The following is a 26,377-nucleotide window of genomic DNA, read 5'->3' as shown; positions in this document are numbered from 1 at the left end:
GTAGAAACGTTCACCCTAATGAAATTGGCCTTATACTATCCATTGACATGAGCAAAATGTAATTGGCAATAACGAATAGGCTGTGATAAATTAAATGAGATGAATGAGTAAATTAGATATTGTATTAATACTGTATTAATCATCTTTTAAATTTATCACTGACGACAATTTCATTAAACACTACATTTCCCATGAAGCAAAGTAAGTGGGTGATTCGCACTGGGTCGTCACTAGTTAATACAGCCATAAAGTAATAAACCCCGCCTATTTTTACAATGTTTCTTCTTAAAATCTGATTTTAAACCTAACCCTAATCTGAACACTAACCTTAATCACACTGCTAATCGTATGCCTATCCCTACATTTAAATTAAGACAAAAATCACATTTTTAGCATTTACTTTGTGGCTGTGTTATCTATAGTGGAAACCCTGGCACTTTGCTGACTTGGGAGGTGACTGAACTGTCTTCGGTTTGTTGGGCAGAGAGGAACTTCACAGCTGCTACGGGTGTGGTTTTTAACGTCATAAATCTTAACGAAGAGAATAGTGCATAACATCACTCACACACTGAACGACTAAATTATAACTCAGAGGAAGAGGAGCAACATAGCTCTGCGTCACAGTGGTTTATTGAATTTTGGTTCATTGCAAATTGGCATCGGAAATCGATCTGCTCCGCGGTCTTCACAGCTGGAATACTTTTGCTGAGGTTCCGTGACCCTTTTTCTTGGTCTAAAACGTGAACTTAACTGATTTTATTGACGCGCCCTCAAAATAAATTGTTGTTACTCAAAGTTTGTGTCCTCGTAATGACAAACGACATTTTTTCTGTCGGCTTGGATAGAATGTTCAAAAATAGGCCTTAAACTTGGTTTACAAACGAGGAAACATCTGGAATAGAAAAGTGAATTCGGATTAAATTTAATAAATCATTTGGATGCTGGTTTGTGGGTGAATCAAACTTATTTTCCAGTCGTATTTCTCAAAGAGGAAGTTGCATTTCTCAACCCCACAACACTGGACTGGGAACTATTTAAAAAAAAAAAACCACTCACAGAAATAGAGCCCTAAATAGGCTACATCATTTTTGTGTGATATCGTTCCGATAAACAGCAGTCCTGAAGCGTGCACTTGGAACCATGGGGTGTACAGTGAGTCAGGAAGATAAAGCCGCGGCCGAGAGGTCCAAAATGATTGACAAAAACCTTCGAGAAGATGGAGAGAAGGCGGCGAGAGAAGTGAAACTGCTCCTTTTGGGTATGTACCACCAAACATTATATTCCTTGTCTAAATCGAAATCCATTCAATGAAGATTCGCATGAACGTTGCATTGTATCCAGCTTTACGATCGTGAACTGGTAATCTAATTTGTTGCGAGACATAGAGGAAATGATTCATGGTAAAAGCTTTGAGGTAGAGTGTGTGTGTGACGAGGAGTAGGCTAGGTAAACTCACTAATCTCCCTCATTAGCCATTTTGATGTAGCTACATGCCCGAGACTTTGTCCCATTTCAGTGGAGGTTCTCTAGCCTCCAGTGCACAACTGGAACAGATTAATCAGAACCAGTAAACATAAATCTGAGCCTGCGCTGCTGCTTCTGTTATAAATCAGAGGATTGCCTCTCACCGCGGGAATTGTCTTAACTCTCCAAGTATTCAAAACAGAAAACTTGCTGTCAACGCACAATAGGCTACTTAGGCTATGTCAATGTTTAATTACACTCAAGTAGCAGGCAATACAATCTAGCCTATCATAAAATGCCTTCAAAAAAAGTGTTTGCTGATTGATTCCCATAATGAAGCCTAAAGGTGTAATCAATCACTAGCCTACAACTAACAACTGGATCGTTCCATGTCATTTCAGCAAGCCATGACACCACCAATTCAGATTGTTCTGAAATCGTTTCTGTAGTTAGAAACAGATAAAATAAGCATTCTGGCAACATTATTTTGATGAAATATAATCTGATCTCTGAGAAATTACACTAATTGCTTGCACCCAAATTGGCCATTTTATTTATAAAATGTATATAATATTCAGTAATTATAGTACCTAATATTTGGACCAAAACGTTTTCTAACAATGAGTAAGAAATTAGGAATATATATCTATGGACATCCCACCCCAACAACGAGTATATAGTATCAGTTATCTGTCTGACAACCCTCACGAAAAAAGATTGCATTATAACTGCAGTATGATGCAAATGTTGTGTCCAGAATAACTGCAGTTCAAATGTAGTATGCAGCAGATATTTTCCAATTATTGCGTCCAAAATTCCACTGTCGACTGCAGGTACTGCACATTTTGTTTGTTTGTAGGGAAGTAGAATGGGGCTGCGGCTCTGTGTGTTTTCATTCATCCAATATAATGTATTCTCAGTGAATTTGTTAGTTTTTTTCCGTCTTGTTCAGAGAAATGATTCATTGAAGTTGTTAGGTACATCTTGATATTACCAGATTCTGACCACTAGATGGTGCTTTTCCTGCTATTATGGTGATTCATAGGGATAGTTAACCAAAATTACAAAAATGCCATATTTATTTTCTTACCCTGTAAGCATTTCATGGAGCAGGTATGATGGCAACCAATGCTTTGGTTTTGTTTACCTGGCCACAGTTTCAAATGCAATTTTTTTGTTGCAATTGTGGCACTAGTCATTTGTACCTAATTTGAAGTATTTTTGTGCTTCATATCCAAATAATCTATAAGTAAGATAATTGAGCTACACAATACATTTGTAGATACTTTAGGATGATTTGGACATGAAGAGTAAAAATTCTAATATAGGTACCATTGAATTACATTGGATTTGTGCCACAAATGCTAAAAACCATATACTCGTTCTTGGGGTAGTATTTTTGGGGATTCCACATGTATAATTCGTTAGGAAAAAAAAAAGTTTGGTCCAAATCGGATGTTAGGTACTATATTTATATGGGGCGGCAGGGTAGCCTAGTGGTTAGAGTGTTGGACAAGGTACAAATCTGTCGTTCTGCCACTGAACAGGCAGTTAACCTTGGCCGTCATTGAAAATAAGAATTTGTTCTTAATTGACTTGCCTATTTAAATAAAGGTTCATTTTTTAAAAATCCAATAAATTAAAATGAAGAACAATTGTGCAATCAATTAGCTTAATTTCTCAGAGATCAAATTATATTCAACAAAATGATGTTGCAGGATTGCTAATCTGAGATGGTGGGCGTTGAAATACTCTTTCTCGTGCTTTTTGTGGTGGAACGACCCCATGAGGTCTGGCCTCCCCTCAACATTTTAAACTAATGAAGAGAATATTCTAAATTGCTTTCATAGCTCTCTGGCTGTGCCTATTAATGACGAAGCCATTACATCCATAATGAAGTTTTCAGACCTCTCCAAGCAATGGCAGATCATTCACCTTATGTTGTCTATGTTGGTCCTATTAATTAATGATTAACGGCAAGCAATAGACTCTGGCTAACAGTATTGCAGTCTGTAAAGTGCTCACTAAGTCAGAGAATTGAACCATTTATAAGTCACTTTAATTTAGGCAAGATTTTGTAATGTTGTCTGTACCATTGTTCTGTTCAAGTTGCCTCTCTAACTCATAACACCACCACTTGTTGCAATCAATGTGAGCCGCATGGTTTTAAAGTTGTGTGTCAAAGCTTATTGACAGTGACTTTGGTGGTTGCAGGTCAGGTGCTTCGGGAATTACAGAGTGAAATAAAGCTGTGGCCACCTTGGGGCACTGTAATAAAATATTTCATTAACGATAAGTGAGTGGGTGTGTTTGCTGGGTGTGTTTGCTGTTGAAAGGACTTGAACTCCTTTATCCCCTTCATAGAGGACTTTCCTGAGCGTGACAGAGTAGGGACTGTCGTGGTTGACAAGTCATTTGGATCCTCTTTTGAGTCAACTTTTGCATGACTCTGCTCTGAGAGGTTTTTGACAGAGGTCATATCATAGCCACCCTCACAACCCCCCATGCTGAACAGTGAAGTCTTGCTTGCTGTGTACTTTGCTCCCTTTCTCTGTATTGCTTTGACAGAAACACAGGGCTCCTGTTGGGAATGTTTTGAATAAGCTGGAGCCCAAACAGCCGACCAAATCATGTGCTTGAGCCAAAACAAAATACTCTGTTAACATGGTGGCATGAGCCCCAGAAAATAGGCGTATAACTCAAAATGCTTCCTGGGAACTGAACACTGAAGTTAAAGGGCATCCTGGGATGTTGTTTAGCAGTAAACTAGAAACAAGGGGTGGTCCCACTGTATTCTTCTGCAACTCCCATTTTCAACCAATCATAAAGTCACATACTCTTTTTTAAATTTTTTATTATTTTTTAAATATATTTTTTATGAAAGCCATCTGACCAATGAGAATACATGACAATATGAAAAAATTAATAGATATTATCATCCACATACACTTCAATAATGGTGCACACGTGCTTTAGCATAAATACCCTCTGGAATATCAACATGTAAGTCCACACGGGATAAGAAACTTCTGCTTTCCCGTACCCTGATGAACTAATTCGCTCTTGAACCCATCCCATTGCCCGTCAATTCTCTGAATTTTCTAAGTGACCCCAAACTTTTGAACGGTAGTGTATGTGCTTATCATAAACATTAACCGTTTGCAATGTCTTATTATTGATATAAGGCATGTCTTTAGATCATTGGATCCATCATCACAGATGGGATCCCGCCCTCTATGAATTCATAGATTTCAACAAATATTTGTAACCATGTTTATAAATGACATATAATCTACATATGAACCTTGTGTCAAATCAGTCCATTAATGGTCGGTGGATGTGTGGCTAACTGCCACAGGGCATGGGCAACAGTGCTGTTGTATAAGACATGGCTGTTTGTGCCTGGATGATAATGACTGCCCTGATTATGACTGAGTGGGCTGCTGTTTGTATACTGTTCCCAGCACTGACTGTAGCCCCAACACATGTGCAGACCCACAGACAGACACACATGTGCAGACCCACAGACAGACAGACACACACGTGCAGACCCACAGACAGACAGACACACACGTGCAGACCCACAGACAGACAGACACACACGTGCAGACCCACAGACAGACAGACACACACGTGCAGACCCACAGACAGACAGACACACACGTGCAGACCCACAGACAGACAGACACACACGTGCAGACCCACATGCTTGAAGACGCCAGGGAGAAACCTCTTCCGCCTGTCTGTCCGTGATATGTCTTCTGAACTACCCTCCCCCCGTCTATCCCATCCCTTCCCGTTCCCTGAAGCAAACTTTTTGAGATTAGGAGAGCTGTGGGGCTGGAGATGAAGGATGGAGCCAGCTGCTATTTTTGGATCTATGGCAGATAGAACAAAATGATGGATCTCTTTTCTCCTAGAAGTGGGCATAAGGGCTGTGGAGGAAGCAGGGATCGCTAACCAGACACTACTACGTTACTAAAGAACCTCAGCTGTGACATGGGTGTTCGCATGCATGATTTAATGCAAGAGAGAGGAGTTTATGCCTCTTCAAGGCTCCAGTGTTCATTAACAGGAAGCACACATTTAATGACTTCCCTTCAGATTTTGGACTTTGATCGACGTTCAATCTCCTCCCTCCAGCAACATGAGCCTCTGTGAATTCTGTCATTCTCTCTCTGTTTATTTTTCTTGTACTTTGATTTTTCTAACCTCATATTTTCAGTTCAACTGGGATGGACATTTCCCTTGACAGATTCTTCCTCTCCCTTAAATTGTGTGTGAGAGCGGCAGCTTGGTCTTCGTGAACATCTGTACAATTCACTGGCTTGACTGTAGACACAAACACGGTTCTCTCTCTCTCGTATTTATTTATTTATATATATATATATATATCACACACACACATTGCTTATAGGCATGCTTAGCCATGAATTTATGTAAAAACAGACACATGGTTGCATGCCCACACAATATGGGCAGGGTATAGTAAGTGATGTCATGTGTATTTAATACTCAAGAATGTTTAAAAAGTGTGTGTTTGTGTACGTCAGAGAAAGATGCAGGTCTGAAGTTGTGTACTGTGTACATCCATGTTCCTCCCCAGCTGTCTGCTGAACAGGGATGATATGATAAATGAAACAGGGCAGAAACAAAGGATGGCTTCTTTACAGGAAATGACAAAAGTTGTTTTATTGGACTATGGGACGAGGAATGCAGATCACGTTCTCGAGGCAGAAACCTTGTCTATTTAGAGTTGGGGAAAAAACTGATTATGGCAGCCCTGTTATTTTTTTTTCCATTGGTAATGAAAGGATTGTTACTTTTATGACATGATACACGTTAACATGGCAACTAATAGTAACGATGTAAGGTTGCTATACTGTATTGCCTCTGCAATGACACTACATGACTCAGTGCTCATTAGTTATAGTAAACCATAAGGACTGAAACTAACTTGACCGGGCTTTTGTGCTTCTAGGCCAAATGTATCAGGCCTTCTGTTCTGTGTGCGAGTACTGTGGTGATGGGACTCAATTTATGATGCAGCGCTGATCATCCATGTTTTAGAGATGTGAGTATGCACCGGTGCTGAGCCTTTTTTACAGACCACCGTTGCTGCTCAAGAAGGAGGGGACATCTGATGTAAGCTTGCTTCAAGCAGCAATTACTTCTCTCTTCCTCCCCGGCCCTGACTCTCCTGCCCACAGACAGGGAAAAAAACACATGACACCAAGTCAGCATTCATTCTCTCTTCCTATTTTTATCCAGCCTTTCACAACATCTCTGGGTTTCTGAGGCTTTCTGATTGGGGAAAAAAACATGATAGTAGGCTAACATTACATACATACCATTTCTATTTTATATTTATAAGCTTTGCCTATTCGATCTGGTTACTAACATAGGCCTATGCTATTGCACCAAATTCTTGCCTCAAAACATCCAATCTGTGCTTCAGAACCAAAAAGTTGTGCGTCTTGACTTTAGACCAATGACGGGTGCGAATATCCCAATTAGTGACCAAAAAGCACTTGTTTCATTTTATCCAGTTTAGTAAACTGCAACGGACACATCTGTGCCAGAACAATAGGCTGCCAGGCGATTTCATTGATCATTTTTCATATTTCAGATAGGCCTAGTTTGGGTGGCTACTGGCTATTTCAAAAGATAGATACAACATCACACTGCGGCAGGTAGCCTAGCTGTTAGAGAGGTGAGCCATCAACTGGAGGGTTGTGTGTTTGAATCCCGGGTCTGATGTGAAAAACTCTGGTGGGAACTGAGCTTGCAACCGAAGGGTTGCTGATATCAAATCCTAGATGCTATTGTGCCCTTGAGCAAGGCACTTAACCCCTCACAACAGAACCTCCACTGGGTGCCCAATGTGGCACCTCTCCAAAAAAACAATGTTTATGTATGTGTGTCTTTTGTAGGGTTTAGGTTAAAAGCAGAAGTCAGATTTCAGTTGGCCCTCGTGTACAATTGACGAATAAAATGATCTTAATCTGATCTCTTAATCTCCTGCTTGCTCTGGACTCCAGAGACGTAGCATGATATCCATAGTTGCTTATTGGCTGTTAACATGGATGGCTTTCTGCTAAAATGCAGGTGTAAAACACAGTTTATTTCTGTATCTTGCATTTTGAAAATGCATCACTATTTACGTCTGTAAAGACAGGCTACAGTTGTGTGTGCTTCCATTTGCTTGAGTAGGGGGTCACAAGCTTTGAACAATTCCTTTTTGGGGAGTTTTAAAAGTGTGAGAACCACTAAGTCATTGATTTCTAAGGAAGCCTAATGATCCAGTTGGGGCTTTGAAATGGACTTATTATTAAATGGACTAACCCTGAGCAGTTGACCTGCAGCACTGCCTGACCTCACCAACCCATTAGGTAAACCTCTGTTTACAGCACAATGTGGATTCATGGGCTCTCTATGGGCTCTTAAGAGGCCAGGGCATCTACGTTGAACAAAAATATACATGCAACATGTAAAGTGTTGGTCTCATGTTTCATGAGCTGAAATAAAAGATCCCAAAACTGTTCCATACACACAAAAAGCTTATTTTCAAAAATTGTGCACAAATTTGTTTACACCCCTGTTTTTGAACAATTTATTCTTTGGCATGATAATCCATCCACCTGACAGGTGTGGCATATCAAGAAGTTGATTAAACAGCATGATCATTACACAGGTGCACCTTGTGCTGGGGACTATAAATGGCCACAGATGTCTCAAATTATGAGGGAGCATGCAATGGGCATGCTGACTGCAGGAATGTCCACCAAAGCTGTTGCCAGAGAACGTTGTTTTAGAGAATTTGGCCGTACGTCCAACCATCCTCACAACTGCAGACCATGTGTAACCAGGCCAGCCCAGGACCTCCACATCTGGCTTCTTCACCTGCGGGATCGCCCTTTTGTGGGGAAAAACTCATTCGGACTGGCTGGGCCTGGCTCCCCAGTGGGTGGGCCTGATAGTTTGGTGTTTTTCTAGATTGCAAGAACTGATATTTATAGAATGCAGAACGGTGTAAAACTAGCCTACATCTTGGAATTCCAGATCACTGATCAAAGTAATCTAAGGACAACCCTGGACAACCTAGAGGAAATCCCTCAAGCCTAATACCAGAAATAGTTGCCACTTTCTATGCCTCAGCAGGCATTGATTTCTGCCCTCAAACTGATTTACAGCTTGAGCTGACATTTGCATGTGGCTTATTTCCCTATCTATGACCAAGTCCGTGCACTCCCTTATCTATCGCTGTGAAAACACTACACCAGCCAAGTACCAAAGTTTGACGCACATACCTCTCCCTCTCTGGGAGTGCTTTCCCCCAGAACGTGACATCAATTGTTGTGGCTGTTTGTGTGTGTGTTCTTCCTCTTAGAGAATAAAGGAGAAAGCCGACTGCTAGAGGATAAGATGTTTGCTGAGCAATTTCCTCCTGTAGGATAAACGGATGTCATTATTTCTCTAAATGTTTTGATTTGAGTCTCTTCTACAGACCTACTCCCAGGAAATAATATTGATCACAGTGAGGGGCTGTATTGACCTGCCTGCTGGTGGTGAGAGCTAGCATCAACTGGAGCAAGGCCCAGGCAAGAATCTGAGAAACGACATTGGTGTGATCTTTTGAGCAGAGTGGTAGTGACTCAGAGGCATGGCTGCCATCCTCATTTGGGACCATAAACCTGCAGACTATTGTGTATGTATTATACAGAGCCTTCAGAAAGTGTTCAGAATCCTTGACTTTTTCCACTTTTTGTTATGTTACTTCCTTATTCTGAAATGTATTTCCTCATAGATTTTTAAGCAAATGTATTAAAAATAACAAACATGCCGTCTTTACATAAGTAGTCAGACTCTTTGCTATGAGACTTGAAATTGAGCTCAGGTGCATCCTGTTTTCGTTGATCATCCTTGAGATGTTTCTACAACTTGATTGGAGTCCACCTGTGGTAAATTCAATTGATTGGACATGATTTGGAAAGGCACACACCTGTCTATGTAAGGTCCCACAGTTGACAGTGCATGTCAGATTTAAACAAACATGTCTGCAGCTTTGAAGATCCCCAAGAACACAGTGGTGTTTGGAACCAACAAGACTTTTCCTAGACCTGGCTGCCCGGCCAAACTGAGCAATCCGGGGAGAAGGGCCTTGGTCAGGGAGATGACCAAGAACCCGATGGTCACTCTGACAGAGCTCCAGTGTTCCTCTGTGGAGATGGGGGAACCTTCAAGAAGGACAACCATCTCTGCAGCACTCCACCAATCAGGCCTTTATGGTAGAGTGGCCAGACAGAAGCCACTCCTCAGTAAAAGGCCCATGACAGCCCGCTTGGAGTTTGCCAAAAGGCACCGAAAGACTGAAGCATGCTGGTGGCAGCATCATGTTGTGGGGATGTTTTTCAGCAGCAGGGACTGGGAGACTAGTCAGGATAGAGGAAAAGATGAACGGAGCAGTACACAGAGATCCTCGATAAAAACCTGCTCCAGAGCGCTCAAGACCTCAGACTGGGCCGAAGGTTCTCCTTCCAACAGGACAATGACCCTAAGCACACAGCCAAGACAACGCAGGAGTGGCTTTGGGACAAGTCTCTGATTGTCCTTGAGTGGCCCAGCCAGAGCCCGGACTTGATCCCGATCGAACATCTCTGAAGAGACCTGAAAATAGCTGTGCAGCGATGCTCCCCATCCACCCTGACAGAGCTTGAGAGGATCTGCTGAGAAGAATGGGAGAAACTCCCCAAATACAGGTGTGCCAAGCTTGTAGCGTCATACCCAAGAAGGCTCAATGCTGTAATCGCTGCCAAAGGAGCTTCAACAAAGTACTGAGTGTAGGGTCTGAATACTTATATAGATGTCTAAAAAACTGTTTTTGCTTTGTCATTGTGTGTAGATTGATGGGAGAAAAAACTATTTATCAATTTTAGAATAAGGCTGTAACATAAAATGTGGAAAAAGTCAAGGGGTCTGAATACTTTCTGAAGGCACTGAACCTGTTAGAGCCCTTCATAAACCAGGTTAGTCCCCCTCATTACAGTTGGTAGCAGAGTTCTGTGGGCTGGAGCGTAATTACAGGACACTGATTACACAGATGGAGCAGTATTTCTCTGGAAGGAGTCGGTCGGGGTCTGTTTGCCGACATCAACAAAAGTCCCTCAGTATGTCTGCTGCTCTCAGAGACTCAGCCATGACTGCGAGCACCAGCAGAGATGGCAATAAAGATCTAGTAAAATCAGTCTAATCTAATGTTACATTAATACTGTTCACAACCAGGCGCTGAAATTATAATGCTTTAGGGGAAGACCTGTTCACCATCAAGTAAGCTCCAGAAGGGATACAGTGCAAGCTGTAAGAATAAAGCCTGGTCCACACTAGGTCTCAGTGTGGGTCCACTAGGATCTCGCAGGCAGCACCATCCACCCTGCTCCCTCTAAGAGCACTGATAACAGGATGGAAACATTACAGCTGAATCCCCTACTCTCTTCTCCTCCTTCACCCTCAACTTCTCCTTCCCTCTCTCTGCCTCAACATACACCATATCCTCACTGGTCTCCCTGGCTGCTTCATAAGAACACCAGAATAACATCCTCGCTATTTCAGTTTGGAGAATAGGCCACAGGGACAATGTGGGCTTGCTGTTTAGCCACTATGCAAAGACATGAGAAAGCAGTAGCAGGATCTGTACTAAACACACGCTCTGGTCACACTGGTATGTGAGGTGGTGTGAGAGGAAGGAGCAAGCAGAGACAGATCACAGGGCAATGCCCTTTATCTCTGATACTGTTTGTGTGAGGGCACACACAGACAAGCCTGTACAGGAACTGTTGAGTCAATTCTTCCCATGTAATGTGCTGTTTTCTATTGTCAGAAAATAAACTAACAATCAACTGGGACCGCTGGTTGGCATTCTTCTATATTATTACACAACGCAAGAGAGAGTAAAGATCACATCTGTTACAAGAGCAAGAAGAGATTTTGTTTGGCCCATAGGCAACGCTCTACTAAAACTCTGCTTTACTCCACTGTTCTGTGTTCTGTCATTGGCCCTAGGACGAAATAAGCATTTGTCTGTTCCAGATATATCCCTGGCTGCCCTGCCTGCCACCATAAACTAGCATGACTCTTTCAATCTGTCGACCACTCTGAAATCAAAACAGATTTGCCAATAGCTGCAAACCACCATTGAATCCCAAGTCCAAGACCTCTTTAGCATCACAGCAAACGTTTCCTCATCAGATTGTTTACATTCTCTCGCTCTCTCTGCATGCGTGTCCATGCCATTAAACACACGTAGAAACCCCATAAGCTCCCTCCACTTCCTCCCCTCATTGGATTAATATCATCACAGTTTGATATCCTGCATGGAGATATGATGTAGGATGTTTAATGTGGTCCTGGGTTCCCCTCAGGTCACACTGCCCTCTGTGTGCTCCTCCATGCCTGTAGAAGTGAGAGGAGTGGTCAGTACTCCTGTGTATAGCTCCTGGGCCCGGGGTGTGAGCTGCACTGTTTTATCAGCAGGGTGGCTTTGCCAAACTGCTGCCATTGTTCACAGCTCTGGCCTAATCTGATCTCCTCTAGTGTTGTCTTTTTTCCCCTCCAACACAATCACTCTGAAACTCCTTTAAATGTGTGTGTGTTCTGTGTCAGAGAGAGCTAGAGGGAGGGGAGGTTGGAGAGAAAGTTTAAGTAGCCGCCAGGCTGCGTTCTTTCTGTCGACTTTATAATGGAGCAGAACAGCTCACTTAGATAACCTCTGGAAACATTTTAAAACATGTGTTACTGTGAGTGTATATCTGTTCTTTCCCCACTGTCTTGGTGGGCCCCTGATGCTGATGAACCTGTCAGAAACCTAACAGAGGAGTTAGTAATGTGCTCTCTCTCCTCCTTCCCCTCAACCCTCTCTGAGGGAGCATTTTAATGTATCCGGTAGAATAACTTTAGCCCCACCCGTAACCCTAACCTTAACCTTGATGAAACTGTGCCACCTACACCTCTGCTCTGAGAAGTCTTTTGATCAGCTAAAACCCTTCGCTAGTGTCTAGTATGACTATTATAACTGTTTTATAATGACTTTTCCTGGTCAGGTCACATGGTCAGGAAAAATCCAGGGCACCAAATATTATGGGGACCACTTTTCCAGTCTGTGTTTTGTTTCTAGAGCTCTCATTGTTCATACTGTGCGGATACATAAAGCAAGTTGTGTCCATCTTGTACCAGTGAGGCTCCACATTGCTTCGGACAGGCTTGTATGGTGGTGGTAGATGATGGTAATAGCTGGGCTGTCCCTGGGAGGTATGCTTGGACTGCAGCAAGACAGGGGGCCTAGGTGTTAATGTTGTGACAGCTGACCCATCAGGACGGTAATTGAATGTCAATTTAGTTTTGATAGTGCAGTCCTGTGGTAGGAGATCCTAACATGACCTACAGCTATCCAATGTCTGGCAACTGGACCAGTTAAGACCATTGGGATTAATACAGGAAGGAAGTTAGCCACTCATCATACCTTTCCTTCCAGCTCATGTTAACCAGAAGAATCCCTTTCCTGACTTGTCACTTTCTTCTGTTTAGAAGATTATAGTATAGGACACTGGAGCTGTGGGGCTGTGTGTGCTCTGGCCAGTGTTTCCCTCCTTGTGCTAAACACCTACTGGTTATGCACCCCTGCCAAATGACCTAATCATTATAAATATTCCCCCGAGGCTGCAATACATCCATTTAAGGGCACAACATTTTACTTTGGTTGAAATTAAATATGGGATTTTCTATGTGTAAATTACTTGCTACATCCAAACATTATGTTGGCCTTCCAAAAGGAACCAAAGCTCCCCTTGCACTGTGAATTAAGGTCCTCCCTGGATAGTTTTCAATTTCATGGTTGTAGAGTAAGATGTGCACATATGGAGAGGAAAAGAAGCCCCAAACCATCCGCATGCATGAGCACATCTTTTCACTACGTTCTTTTTCTGTTCGCCTTGACTCACATGGAAGCTATTTTAAACTCTTAATTAAGGTTGTTTTAATATCTTCCTAGGCCAGATGCCGATAAGAAAGCACTCTGCTTTATTACCTGAATATTCATCTCAAGTAGTAAGCTTCCTCTACATTCCCCCCTTCATTTGGATTTTCTTTTTGATCAGCCTTGCATACCACCTTCAAGGCTTTTCACTCTCTCTCTGTTCCACATGAGATTTAAAGGCTATAGCCCAAAGCAGAGTATTTTGTGGAGCCGGTGGAGTGATGTCATTTCCTGTCCCAACCCCCCTCCCCCATGTCTGACTTCCTCTTTCGGCTGGCTGCAGTAACGAGAAGTAGATGCTTATCCTTTGTTCCGCTGGCTCAGGAAACCAGCACACCCATCCTGTGTCTGTTGGCTGAGCCATGCAGAGCTACAGGCTGGCTCTGACTGACAGACACAACTACAATTAAAAGGAGAAAGAGTGTTTTAAGTGCCATTAGCTTTTTAGCCCTCACATAAAACACCCAATGACTCAGTCTATCCAGTCTGAAACAGCTGTCTGGCTTCTCTTCCTTAGTGTCTGTTTTACTCGTTTCTATTCTCCCATCTTTGGAGTAGACTATCATTTGACATGTCAACCCCAAACATCTCTTCCTCTTTGTCAGCGTTGTCACTGCCCGTCTGCCTCGTTTCCAGTGTTGATATGTGTGTGTATTACTTAGGGTCAATGGCCGGACCACAGCTGGATAAACTTCCTAGATGTGCTTTGCTAAACTCTTGACCCTGAGGTCACACAGAACTCTCCTGTCCCCTGGTCTTTTGCACTAATTGTTTTTCACTGCCTCCATGCGCTCGCTCATGATTCATGAACTATGTCATATATAGCCAGGGCTGTGGGCAGTACTGTATGTATAGGGTTCTCCAGTCATTTTGTGTATAGAACCTAACATGAAGTTGACTCCTATTTGACAAGTGAGCAGTCTACTAACAAATCCTCTTTTGCCCATAATTGAGACCTTAGTCTTTAGTTAGTTCCTTTAATGAGAACTCCCCCCAGGCTATTGATGATTTAGGAAAGAATGTGGGGACCCTAAGAGTTTTTGTCCTTGGGTTTGCTCTTTTGTTTTCCACCCCATAAAAGCAGCTCTTAAAACGGTGGGGAGCCTGTAGGGAGCTGTGTGGGAGGGCCCCATGCTGGGCCTGCTCCCCCATTTGGCCCAGCCCAGAGTGTGTAGTGTGTGTTTGGGAGGGTCGGATGGCAGTCTGACAGTGACTGATCCAGACAGTCAAAACTCCTCCACACATTGCATGGTCAGTATTGGCCTGAGTTCTGGACATCTGGAGATGCAACAGAAAAGTCCCTCTGAGTCTGAAGCATGTGATGCCTAGTGTAACACACACACACACACTTTTGTTGGATGATGTTGAGTTGGTTAGAGAGACATTTTTAAGGAGAAGCAGTGCTGATAATTGTGTGTTATTACCTGAGTTTTGGTGGTGAAGAGAGAGGTAGAAAAGGCTGAATCTGTGTCTGAATAGCAGCGTTATCTACACGGATTATGTGTTGTCCTAGGAAGGCTTTAATTAGACGAGCTGGCAGGCAGGGGGCTACAGGTACTCTGCCAACCCAGCTGTGTGTGTGCCTGTCCCCCGCTAGCGCCACCCAGAGGTGTGTAAGGGCCACCCAGAGGTGTGTAAGGGCCACCCAGAGGTGTGTAAGGGCCACACAGACAAACCCCTTTTCTGTGTGCTCCGGTTTATCGGTAATGTCTCCTCTTTGATCTCAGCCTCAAATGGACACACACAGAAACCTTCCAACCCAGGCTGGGCCCCTGTCCTATAGGCCCCAGGTTGAAACCTAACCCACTTCTTCTCGTTTGCCATGGATAGGAGGTGAAGGGGTCAGAACTGTGATGGGAAATCCACTGGAGATTGACACGGACTCTGAGCACAGATCACTACTAGTACTCACTCCCTCCAAAACAGTTGAGAGCTACTGAAATGTGATCCACTACATGTCATGAAAACTATGCGTCATCCTTTAAAGTAGCTGAGCTCTTTGAATCTGGACTTTGCACTTGCTTTTCTTCCATAATCTAGATGTTGGCGTTTCAGGATTACAACCAACCATGAAATGCCTTTCTCTCACTTACTCGTTATACTGCAGGAGTTGACTAACATCGTTGAGTAACATCTTGAAAGCCTCCCCCTTTTTCCTCCAAACATAACAATGGATATTATGGCCAAACAGGTCCAGTTTTGTTTCATCAGACCAGAGGACATTTCTCCAAAAAGTATGATCTTTGTCCCCATGTGCAGTTCAAACCGTAGTCTGGCTTTTTATGGAGGTTTTGGAGCAGTGGCTTCTTCCTTGCTGAGCGGCCTTTCAGGTTATGTCGATTATAGGACTCGTTTTACTGTGGATATAGATACTTTAGTACCTGTTTCCTCCAGCATCTTCACAAGCTCCCTAGCTGTTGTTCTGGGATTGATTTGCACTTTTTGCACCGAAGTACGTTCATCTCTAGGACACAGAACGCATCTCTTTCCTGAGCGGTATGACGGCTGCGTGGTCCCATGGTGTTTATACTTGCGTACTATTGTTAGTACAGATGAACGTGGTACCTTCAGGCATTTGGAAATTGCTCCCAAGGATGAACTAGACTTGTGGAGGTCTCACATTTTTTTTTCTGAGATCTTGGCTGATTCCTTTTGATTTTCCCATTATCTCGACCAAAGAGGCAGTGACTTTGAAGGTAGGCCTTGAAATACAGCCACAGGTACACCTCCAATTTACTCAAATGATGTCAATTAGCCTATCAGAAGCTTCTAAAGCAGTGACCTAATTGTATGGAATTTTCCAAGCTGTTTAAAGGCACAGTCAACTTAGTGTATGTAAACTTCTGTCCCACTGGAATTGTGATGCAGCGAATTATAAGTGGCAGCATCATGTTGTGGGGGTGCTTTGCTGCAGGAGGGACTGGTGCACTAAACAAAATAGATGGCATCATGAGGCGGGAAAATGATGTGGATATATTGAAGCAACATCCCAAGACATCAGTCAGGAAGTTAAAGCTTGGTCGCAAATGGGTCTTCCAAATAGACAATGTCCCCAAGCATACTTCCAAAGTCGTGGCAAAATGGCTTAAGGACAATAAAGTCATGGTATTGGAGTGGCCATCACAAAGCCCTGACCTCAATCCCATAGAAAATTTGTGGGCAGAACTGAAAAAGCGTGTACGAGCAAGGAGGCTTACAAACCTGACTCAGTTACACCAGCTCTGTCAGGGGTAATGGGCCAAAATTCCCCCAACTTATTGTGAGAAGCTTGTGGAAGGCTACCCAAGATGTTTGACCCAAGTTAAACGATTTGAAGCAAATGCTATCCAATTACTAATTGAGTTTATGTAAACTTCTGGCCCACTGGGAATGTGATGAATGAAATAAAATCTGTGTTCTTTTTTCTCTCTTCTGTTATTCTGACATTTCACATTCTTAAAATAAAGTGACCTAAAACAGTAAATTAATACTAGGATTAAATGTCAGAAATTGTGAATAAATGAGTTTAAATGTATTTGGCTAATGTGTATGTAAACTTCTCACTTCAACTGTATATTTCCATGTTAAAATGTTATGCAATGCATTTTCTCCCTTGTTTTTTTATGGTAGCTATCTCTGGTAGGCCTACATTATTATCAAATAGCCACAGTCGCCTACTTTGCCATTGTTGAAAGTTGTGAAAATCTGTGCAACTTTCAGCGTGCATTTACTGTGAACACACCGCTTTAAGTTACAGATTTTTTTCACAACTTTCAACATTTTTTGAGGGAACATTGGTAACAACTCAGTATTGAGCCATTCCAGGCAGGCCGTGTGTGTGTGTGTGTGTGTGTGTGTGTGTTTACACAGGCAGCTCAAGTCTGATATTTTCCACTAATTGTTTTCTACACATCAGATCTTTTTTAGAGCTGATCTGATTGGTCAATTAGTGAAAAAATATCAGAATTGGGCTTTTAAGTGCCATCATACTCATTCACCACTCTCCTCTCTGCTCGCTTATTCTAACCCAGCCAGCATATACATCATCGTCCCCCAGGCATCTCCAGACTAGTTACCCCCATTGAGCAGACTTTAAAGTATGACGTCTCTCTCTACACATAGCTCTGTCTCTACTTGTTCTAAGGAGATGTTACTAAACAACGGGTCATCACTTGGAACTAACATTTTTAGACAGGTCAACATTCACAAGGCCGCAAGGCCAGACGGATTACCAGGACGTGTACCGCGAGCATGCGCTGACCAACTAGCAAGTGTCTTCACTGACATTTTCAACCTCTCCCTGTCCGAGTCTGTAATAACAACATGTTTTAAGCAGACCACCATAATGCCTGTGCTCAAGAACACTAAGGTAACCTGCCTAAATGACTACCGACCCATAGCACTCACGTCTGTAGCCATGAAATGCTTTGAAAAGCTGGTCATGGCTCACATCAACACCATCATCCCAGAAACCCGAGACTCACTCCAATTTGCATACCGCCCCAACAGATCCACAGATGATGCCATCTCTATTGCACTCCACACTGCCCTTTCCCACATGGACAAAAGGAACACCTATGTGAGAATGCTGTTCATTGACTACAGCTCAGCGTTCAACACCATAGTTCCCTCCTAGCTCAGGACCCCTTGGACTGAACACCTCCCTCTGTAACTGTGACGCCCCCAGGTGGTGGGGGTAGACAACAACACATCCACCACCCTGACCCTCAACACAGGGGCCCCTCAGGGGCATGCTTAGTCTGCTCCTGTACTCACTGTTCACCCACAACTGTGTGGCCGCGTATGACTCCAACACCATCATTAATGACGACATGATGTTGGTAGGTCTGATTACTGATGACGATGAGACACTCTATTAGGAGGAGGTCAGTGACCTGGCAGTGTAGTGCCAGAACAACCTCTCCCTCAATGTCAGCAAGACGAAGGAGCTGATGGAGGACTCCAGAAAACGGAGAGCCAAGCACACCCCCATCCCCACTGTAGTGGAGAGGGTCGAGAGTGTTAATTACCTCTTTGTCCACATCACTAAGGAATGAACGTGGTCCACACACACCAACACTGTCGTGAAAAAGGCACAACAACGCCTCTTCCAGTACATCACTGGGGCCGAGCCTTAAGACTGCTAAATAGCTGCCCCGACTATCTGCTTTTACCATTTTTGCACTAAATCTTTTGACTCCTCACATACGCTGCTGCTACTGTTTATTATCTATCCCGTTGCCTAGTCACTTTACCCCTACCAATATGTACATATCTACCTCAATTACAATGTTTCACGGCACATTGACTCTGTACTGGTACCCTGTGTATATAGCTAAGTTATCATTACTCATTGTCTATACTGAACCAAAATATAAACGGAACATGTAAAGTGTTGGTTTCATGAGCTGAAATAAAAAGTCCCAGAAATGTTCCTTATGCACAAAAACTTTTTTTCTCATATTTTGTGCACAAATTGGTTTACATCCCTGTTAGTGAGCATTTCTCCTTTGCCAAGGTAATCCATCCGACCTGACAGATGTGGCATATCAAGAAGCTCATTAAACATCATGATTATTGCACAGATGCACTTTGTGCTGGGGACAATAAAAGGTCACTCTAAAATGTACAGTTTTGTCCCACAACACAATGCCACAGATGTCTCCAGTTTTGTGAGCGTGCAGTTGGCATGCTGTTGCAAGATAACTAAATGTTAATTTCTTTACCATAAGCCGCCTCACCTCCAACGTTGTTTTAGAGAATTTGACAGTACGTCCAACCGGCCTCACAACCGCAGACCACATGTAACCACACCAGTCCAGGACCTCCACATCCGGTTTCTTCAGCTGTGGAATTGTCTGAGACCAGCCACCTGGAACACTGAGGAGTATTTCTGTCTGTAATAAAGCCCTTTAGTTGGGAAAAAGTCATTCTGATTGGCTGTACCCTCCCAGGCCCACCCATGGCTGCACCCCTGCCCAGTCATGTGTAATCCATAGATTAGAGCCAATTTGTTTTATTTATTTTTATTTTTTTTAATTGCTTGATTTCCTTATGAACTGTATTGGCCCTCAAACCATCACGGTCACCTAATAATCCCCAGTCAAATAATTTATATTTTGGCGTTTAGATTTTTGTTCAGTATATTTATTCCTTTTTCTCTCTGCATTGTTGGGAGGGCCTGTAAGTAAGCATTTCACTATTAGTCTGCACCTGTTGTTTACGATGCATGTGACCAAATAAAATTAGATTTGATGATTTGATCAGTTCTCTGTTTGACAAGTAGTATGGAGCTGTGGCTCAGGCTATTGTTTCTTCATCCTATATAATGTACTGTATTCTCAGAGATAAAAAAAACGTATTTACTTTCTTCTGTTCAGAGAACTGATTCATTGAAGTTGATGGGCCAGCAGCATACCACCCTGCATACCACTGCTGCCCTGCTTCTGAAGCAAAGCAGGGTTGGTCCTGGTCATTTCCTGGTTGGGATACCACATGCTGCTGGAAGTGGTGTTGGAGGGCCAGTAGGAAGCACTCTTTCCTCTAGTCTAAAAAAATATCCCAATGGCCCAGGGCAGTGATTGGGGACACTGCCCTGTGTAGGGTGCCGTCTTTCGGATGGAAGTTAAACGGGTGTCCTGACTCAGGTCATTAAAGATCCCATGGCACTTATCGTAAGAGTAGGGGTGTTTTAACCCCGGTGTCCTGGCTAAATTCCCAATCTGGCCCTCAAACCATCACAGTCACCTAATAATCCCCAGTTTACAATTGGCTCATTAATCCCCCTCCTCTCCCCTGTAACTATTCCCCAGGTCATTGCTGAAAATGAGAACGTGTTCTCAGTCAACTTACCTGGTAAAATAACGGATGGATAATGGGTTTTTGTCCTGTCCTACATTCTGATTTTACCAGGTTCTGACCACTAGATGGTGCTGTTCCTGCTGTTAGGTGATCATTTTTTTTAAAGAATCCCCCCCAATTGTTAAAGGGATAGTTACACAAATTACACAATTATATATTTGTTTTCTTACCCTGTAAGCAGTCTATGGCCCAGGTATTACAGAAACCCATGCTTTGGTTTTGTTTACCTGGCCACTGTTTCAAATACTAACTTGTTTGCATTTGTTACAAATCCAATACAAGTCAATGGAACCTAGTATTAGCATTTTTCACACATTATGTCCAATTCATCCTAAAGAAACAAAAATGTATTGTGCCACAAATGCAAAAAAGTTAGCATTTTGAAACAGTGGCCAAGTAAAAAAAAATATAAAACAAGCATGGGTTTCTGATACTTGGTCCATAGACTGCTTACAGGGTAAGAAAACCAATAAGTAATTTGGGAGGACAATCCCTTTAACAAAAATCACCTAATGGCAGGAACAGCACAATCTAGTGGACATAAACCCAACAACTTCAATGCCAAATGTATTTGAACAGGGGGGGAAAACATCACCAAATTCACTGAGAATATGCTACATAGGATGAAGAAACAATACTCCAAGCCACAGTTTCATACTACTTGTCAGACATAGAGAAGTTATACTATGTAGTTGTTGTTGGGGTGGGATTGGCGTGGGGGGTTCTGTGGATGGCTTTTGACCACTTCTTTGGATTCCTCATGTCTTACTCATTGTTAGAAAAAGGTTTGGTCCAAATAATATAATTATTGAATATTATATGAACCCTATAAATTTAAAATGGACGATTTGAGTGCAAGCAATTAACTTAATTTCTCAGAGATCAAATTATATTTCCCCCCCAAAATATATACTGAATACTTATCTTATGTTTCTAACTACAGAAACAATTTCAGAACAATCTGGTGGCTGTCATGGCTTGTTGAAATTAAATTGAACGACTCTGTGGTCACCTCTTTGGCCTCCTTTCCTTCCAGTTCTCTGCTGCCAGTGACTGGAACGAATCACAAAAATCGCTGAAGCTGGAGACTTATATTTCCCTCACTAACTTTAAACATCAGCTATCTGAGCAGCTAACCAATCGCTGCAGCTGTACATAGTCCATCTGTAAATTGCCCACCCAATCTACCTACCTCATCCCCATATTGTTTTTATTTACTTTTCTGCTCTTTTGCACACAGTATCTCTACTTGCACATCATCATCTGCTCATGTATCACTCCAGTGTTAATCTGCTAAATTGTAATTACTTTGCTACTATGGCCTATTTATTGCCATACCTCCTCACGCCATTTACACACAATGTATATAGACTTTTTTTCTATTGTGTTATTGACTGTACTCTTGTTTATTCCATGTGTAACTCTGTGGTGTTGTTTGTGTCACACTGCTTTGCTTTATCTTGGCCATGTCGCAGTTGTAAATGAAAACTTGTTCTCAACTAGCCTACCTGGTTAAATGAAGGTGGAAAAAAAAAAAGGTTTTAAATTAACCGGCACCAGCCTTGGCTCACATTGAGACAAGAGAAAGAGGCAGCTTTTGTGAATGGAAGAGAGAGAAAGGAGGGGAGAGGAGGGATAAAGGGGGCAAGTGTTGGAGCGGGGTAGGGTGCAGCTGAGCTTCTGGGTCAGGCAGGCACACATCACCGTGGGCTTTATTGTGATTCGTAATCATGTGGTTTTACTGTTTGCTGCTCTCCCACACTGGGGCTATTTTTAGCAGGAGGATACTGGGAAACCCAAAGAAGGGGGGAACTAAGAGAAAGGAAGAGCGAGGATGGGGGTGGCTTTAACTCTCCCAGGCAGCTTCACCCTTAGAGAGAACAGGGAACACTACAGACACTTTTTCTGAATTCCAAATGGACCTCTAGCCTGTTGTGTAGAGGCCGGTGTATCCCAACTACCTTATCAGGGGGCAAGATGGAACTATGTATTGATATGTTGCTAATATTACCTATCCAACCTCTTTCATGAAGTACCTAGGGTTAGTGGGTAAGGTTAGGGGTACATTTGGAATTCCGCATCGGAGTGTGAGAGTGAAGGGATATGGGGTACCAAGGTTTAGTTTAGAAGACAGAATAGAGTTGTCACCCACTGGTTGTGATGAAGTCAGATATGAAGGTTATGAATTATGTTGGCATTCAGTTAAATTGGTTCTCCTGTCCATAAGCACAGACACGTGCTGTATGACTTGTATGTTTTATTGAATGTGTGTACTGTAGAGCCGGACGGCCCCACTGAGTACTATAGATCTCCTGCTATGCTTGGTAAATCTGCTGCATTCTCCCCATCGGGACTGTAGGACTATGGCGCTGACACCTGATATCAACACAAATCATTAGCCAGCTTAACGACCACATTGCTTACTGTTTGTGTGTTTTGTTACAGGCTTAGTTTTTTTTCTCTCCAAATATAGGATATATTTGTTGTCTTAAAGGGGGAAGGGGTTACAGGCTTAGTTTTTTTCTCTCCAAATATAGGATATATTTGTTGTCTTAAAGGGGAAGGGGTTACAGGCTTAGTTTTTTCTCTCCAAATATAGGATATATTTGTTGTCTTAAAGGGGGAAGGGGTTACAGGCTTAGTTTTTTTTCTCTCCAAATATAGGATATATTTGTTGTCTTAAAGGGGAAGGGGTTACAGGCTTAGTTTTTTTCTCTCCAAATATAGGATATATTTGTTGTCTTAAAGGGGGAAGGGGTTACAGGCTTAGTTTTTCTCTCCAAATATAGGATATATTTGTTGTCTTAAAGGGGGAAGGGGTTACAGGCTTAGTTTTTTCTCTCTCCAAATATAGGATATATTTGTTGTCTTAAAGGGGAAGGGGTTACAGGCTTAGTTTTTTTTCTCTCCAAATATAGGATATATTTGTTGTCTTAAAGGGGGAAGGGGTTACAGGCTTAGTTTTTTTTCTCTCCAAATATAGGATATATTTGTTGTCTTAAAGGGGGAAGGGGTTACAGGCTTAGTTTTTTTTCTCTCCAAATATAGGATATATTTGTTGTCTTAAAGGGGGAAGGGGTTACAGGCTTAGTTTTTTTCTCTCCAAATATAGGATATATTTGTTGTCTTAAAGGGGGAAGGGGTTACAGGTTTTGTTTTTTTCATTTATTTTTTGAGGTTGGACTTTAGCACGTACAGCTCGTTAGCATGTAGAGCGCACCGACTGGTGTCACCTTGTTAGTCAGTATGTGTTACACCTGTGATGGTCCAGGTGGCACAGTGCTCCAGTTGTCTTGAGCGATGTGGAGGGTAACGCCTTGAGTTGGCTTTCCCTATTTTGATTTCTAGAACAACAATCCTTTATTTGGATTTCCCTGTTTTGCTCCACCTTTTTGTTTTGCTTCCAGTCTTTAAGTTTGGTGTTGTTTTTTCTTTTGTTTACTTCTTCTTGGGCAAATTTAGTGGGTGCTCATGGTGGGTGTCTTTCAGGTTCCAGTTGTTGTTGCTAGTGAACTTTCAGAGGACACCCCCATGAGTGTCTTTCAGAATCCCTCTTAATATCCCCCACCTGTTTTGGTTGTTGGTCAGTGACTGTTAGTTCCCTCTTCTGTTTGAGTGACATTTTTGGTGTTCTTGGAATGTTTTCTGTTTATTTATTTGCATATCTACATGTATGTGTCTGAATAGATTTGTATTCATTTGCATGCATTTGTGTGTGGGTGCATGTGTGTGAGGCAGGACAGTGAACTGAGTGGGTCAGGTCTTGTGCTGTCTGTGAGTGTTTGTTTGACTGATGGAAGTGCACTGGCCAAAGGCTCTGGTTTCCCGGGCCCATGCTGACTGAGAAATGGCTCTTTCATTCTACTTCCTTAGGAGACCCACACAGGCATCGCCTTACCACCCTGCGAGAGAGCGACTGAGGGTTTGAGAGAGAGCAAGAAATATGGGGAGGGAAAGAGGGGCCAAATCAATGTTCCCCAACTGCAAATAAACAGGAAATAGAGAGGGTGGAGGAAAGACTGGAGGGGAGTGGAGGAGGGGCCATATGGCTTGCGGAATGCTGGTTTCTTGTGGTGTGGTCTGTCTTTTTGTTGGTCTGTCTGTCAGTGCTGCCAGCTGTCTTGAGGCAAGTGGACAGCTGGTCTCCATGGACTTTTCCAAAGTCCTGTCTCTGGCTTCAAGTCCACTCATGCCAGTCTAATTGTGGTCCGCTGGGCTTCATAGCCAAAATGTCCTCTATGTTCTGAATAGCTGCTCCATTTGTTCTGCTCTGGACTGGCTCTGTGGTCTGAAGTCCCACTGACCTCCATCATATATTCAACTGCAGTATTGTATCAGTCTGTGAGGCAGTGTTGTATCCTACAACAAAGCCATTCATTCAGCTAGTGAGTGCGTCAAAGGTAAACTGATAATCTGATGTGAATAGGCTCCATGTAAACGTCTGGATTCGATAATAAAGCGAAGTCCAGACAGATGCAGTAGTATGCATTGAGTGTAGTGTAGTCTGTCTGCCAACCCCTGGCAGTTGTAGATGTTTGATTTCCTGTTTTTCTTCAGTTCTGTGGTTGTAGTGCCTATCGTACCTGTTTTGAACTTTTCAGACAGTGATTGAAGTGCGTCTGTTTTCTCTGTTCTACTAAACTTTCCAACTTAATGCTGTTGCGTGAGACCTTCTGCTAAACGCACACACAGACCCACAAATGTGCACTACTTCACAGCCGGTGATGTGGTTTATTTCTTTAGAGTAGATGATAGTACATTTTCTGAAGTGCTGATGTGCGGTTATCATTGATTCTATGTGATGGAGACACACAGCCGTGCAGTGTCACTCTGACCCCACCAGAACAGAACCCTGCGTTAGGCCAGACACACAGGATGACAAATTAACTGCTCTTTGCACTGGAGGTTGATTTAAAGACTGAGAAATGTACCATTGAGGTAATTGAGTTAAAGCTATACTAGAGTTAGGGAGTACCTCTTCCTCTCTTCTTCACCTCCCCAAACATCATCTCCTCCCTTCCTCGTCTCCCCCTGCTTCTAAATACAGGCCGCCTCCTCCCTACAGCCGGAGTGTTTTGTTAACATTGTCACCATGCAATTACAGCCCTGTGCATGCAGTTCCACCCAGGCAATGTGTAACCCTGATGTTTTTCAATGCTCTGTCTGCCTCAGAATTTCAGAAGATGAGATGAGCCACGTGGTGGTTTAGAAGCGAAGGCTAGGTGGTTGGGAATTGGACGTCCGAAGGCAAGGGAAGCAAGGGGCTAGAGTCCTGTTTTAACTACCAAGGCTAGGGGGCTGTGGTGTTGGGCTGGATCCTACCTCTATAAGTAGACCAGAGAGAAGGCTACAGTATATAGTGTTCACAACTGTTAATGATACAGGAGTGAAAGTAGAAAGAACTCATGTAGATTGCAGAGAAATTGAGGGAACTAGGAGAGAACGTGAGAGAGGAAAAAAAGAGGAAGCGAGACAAGTATGACAGTGGTGTCTGACTGAGCCGTGGAGCAGGAAGAGCAGGGCTGAGCCGAGAGAGAGTGCCAAAGTGAAGTGGATCATGTAAATATGTTTCCCAAGCCAATAAAACCCTTTGAATTGAATTGTAAGTTATCGCTTGACACCCTGCTGACGCTTGACCCATCGCTCTCACTTGACTTAAACACTGACTGAACCCAAAGAAAGGGGAGGGAAATGAGCACACGGAGAGACTGAAGCCATTCATATTAAACAATATTACTTCAAATGTTTGTTCACCTTAAAGTGGTTTGACACATTCCCTTTGATTGTACGTACTGCTGAGTTCACTTGATTCTGACGGGGAGCCACAATGATGCAACAGTATGGCATCCCACTGAGACCCAGGGTCTATTAGGAGTGATATTAATCAATAGGCTGATCCTGGATGATGCCAGGTCTACACCACACATCTAGGGGTGGCAGTGGCACACTGATTTCATTTGGCAACACAAATACAATTTATGTATTCATTCCAGTGTGCTCACTTTAGGCCTACCGCATTAACATTTCACCACCTTTTGACAGAAA

The 26,377-nt window shown here is 42.8% G+C and overlaps 1 protein-coding gene across 1 annotated transcript in view; it reads left to right on the top strand.

Annotated features, from left to right (window-relative positions):
* Positions 1-436: 436 nt before the first annotated feature.
* LOC112254637 (guanine nucleotide-binding protein G(i) subunit alpha-2) overlaps positions 437-26,377 on the top strand; it is an 85,976-nt gene continuing 60,035 nt past the window's right edge. The window contains exon 1 of the mRNA XM_024427362.2: positions 437-1,258. Within this exon, the coding sequence (XP_024283130.1) occupies positions 1,141-1,258 (118 nt within the window). The 5' untranslated portion in view covers positions 437-1,140. The remainder of the gene's footprint in view (positions 1,259-26,377) is intronic.

This window comes from Oncorhynchus tshawytscha, linkage group LG07, assembly GCF_018296145.1.
Source record: "Oncorhynchus tshawytscha isolate Ot180627B linkage group LG07, Otsh_v2.0, whole genome shotgun sequence".
Taxonomy (NCBI): domain Eukaryota; kingdom Metazoa; phylum Chordata; class Actinopteri; order Salmoniformes; family Salmonidae; genus Oncorhynchus; species Oncorhynchus tshawytscha.
The sequence above is the reverse complement of the archived record's forward strand: the minus strand, read 5'-3'. Positions and strand labels throughout refer to the sequence as shown.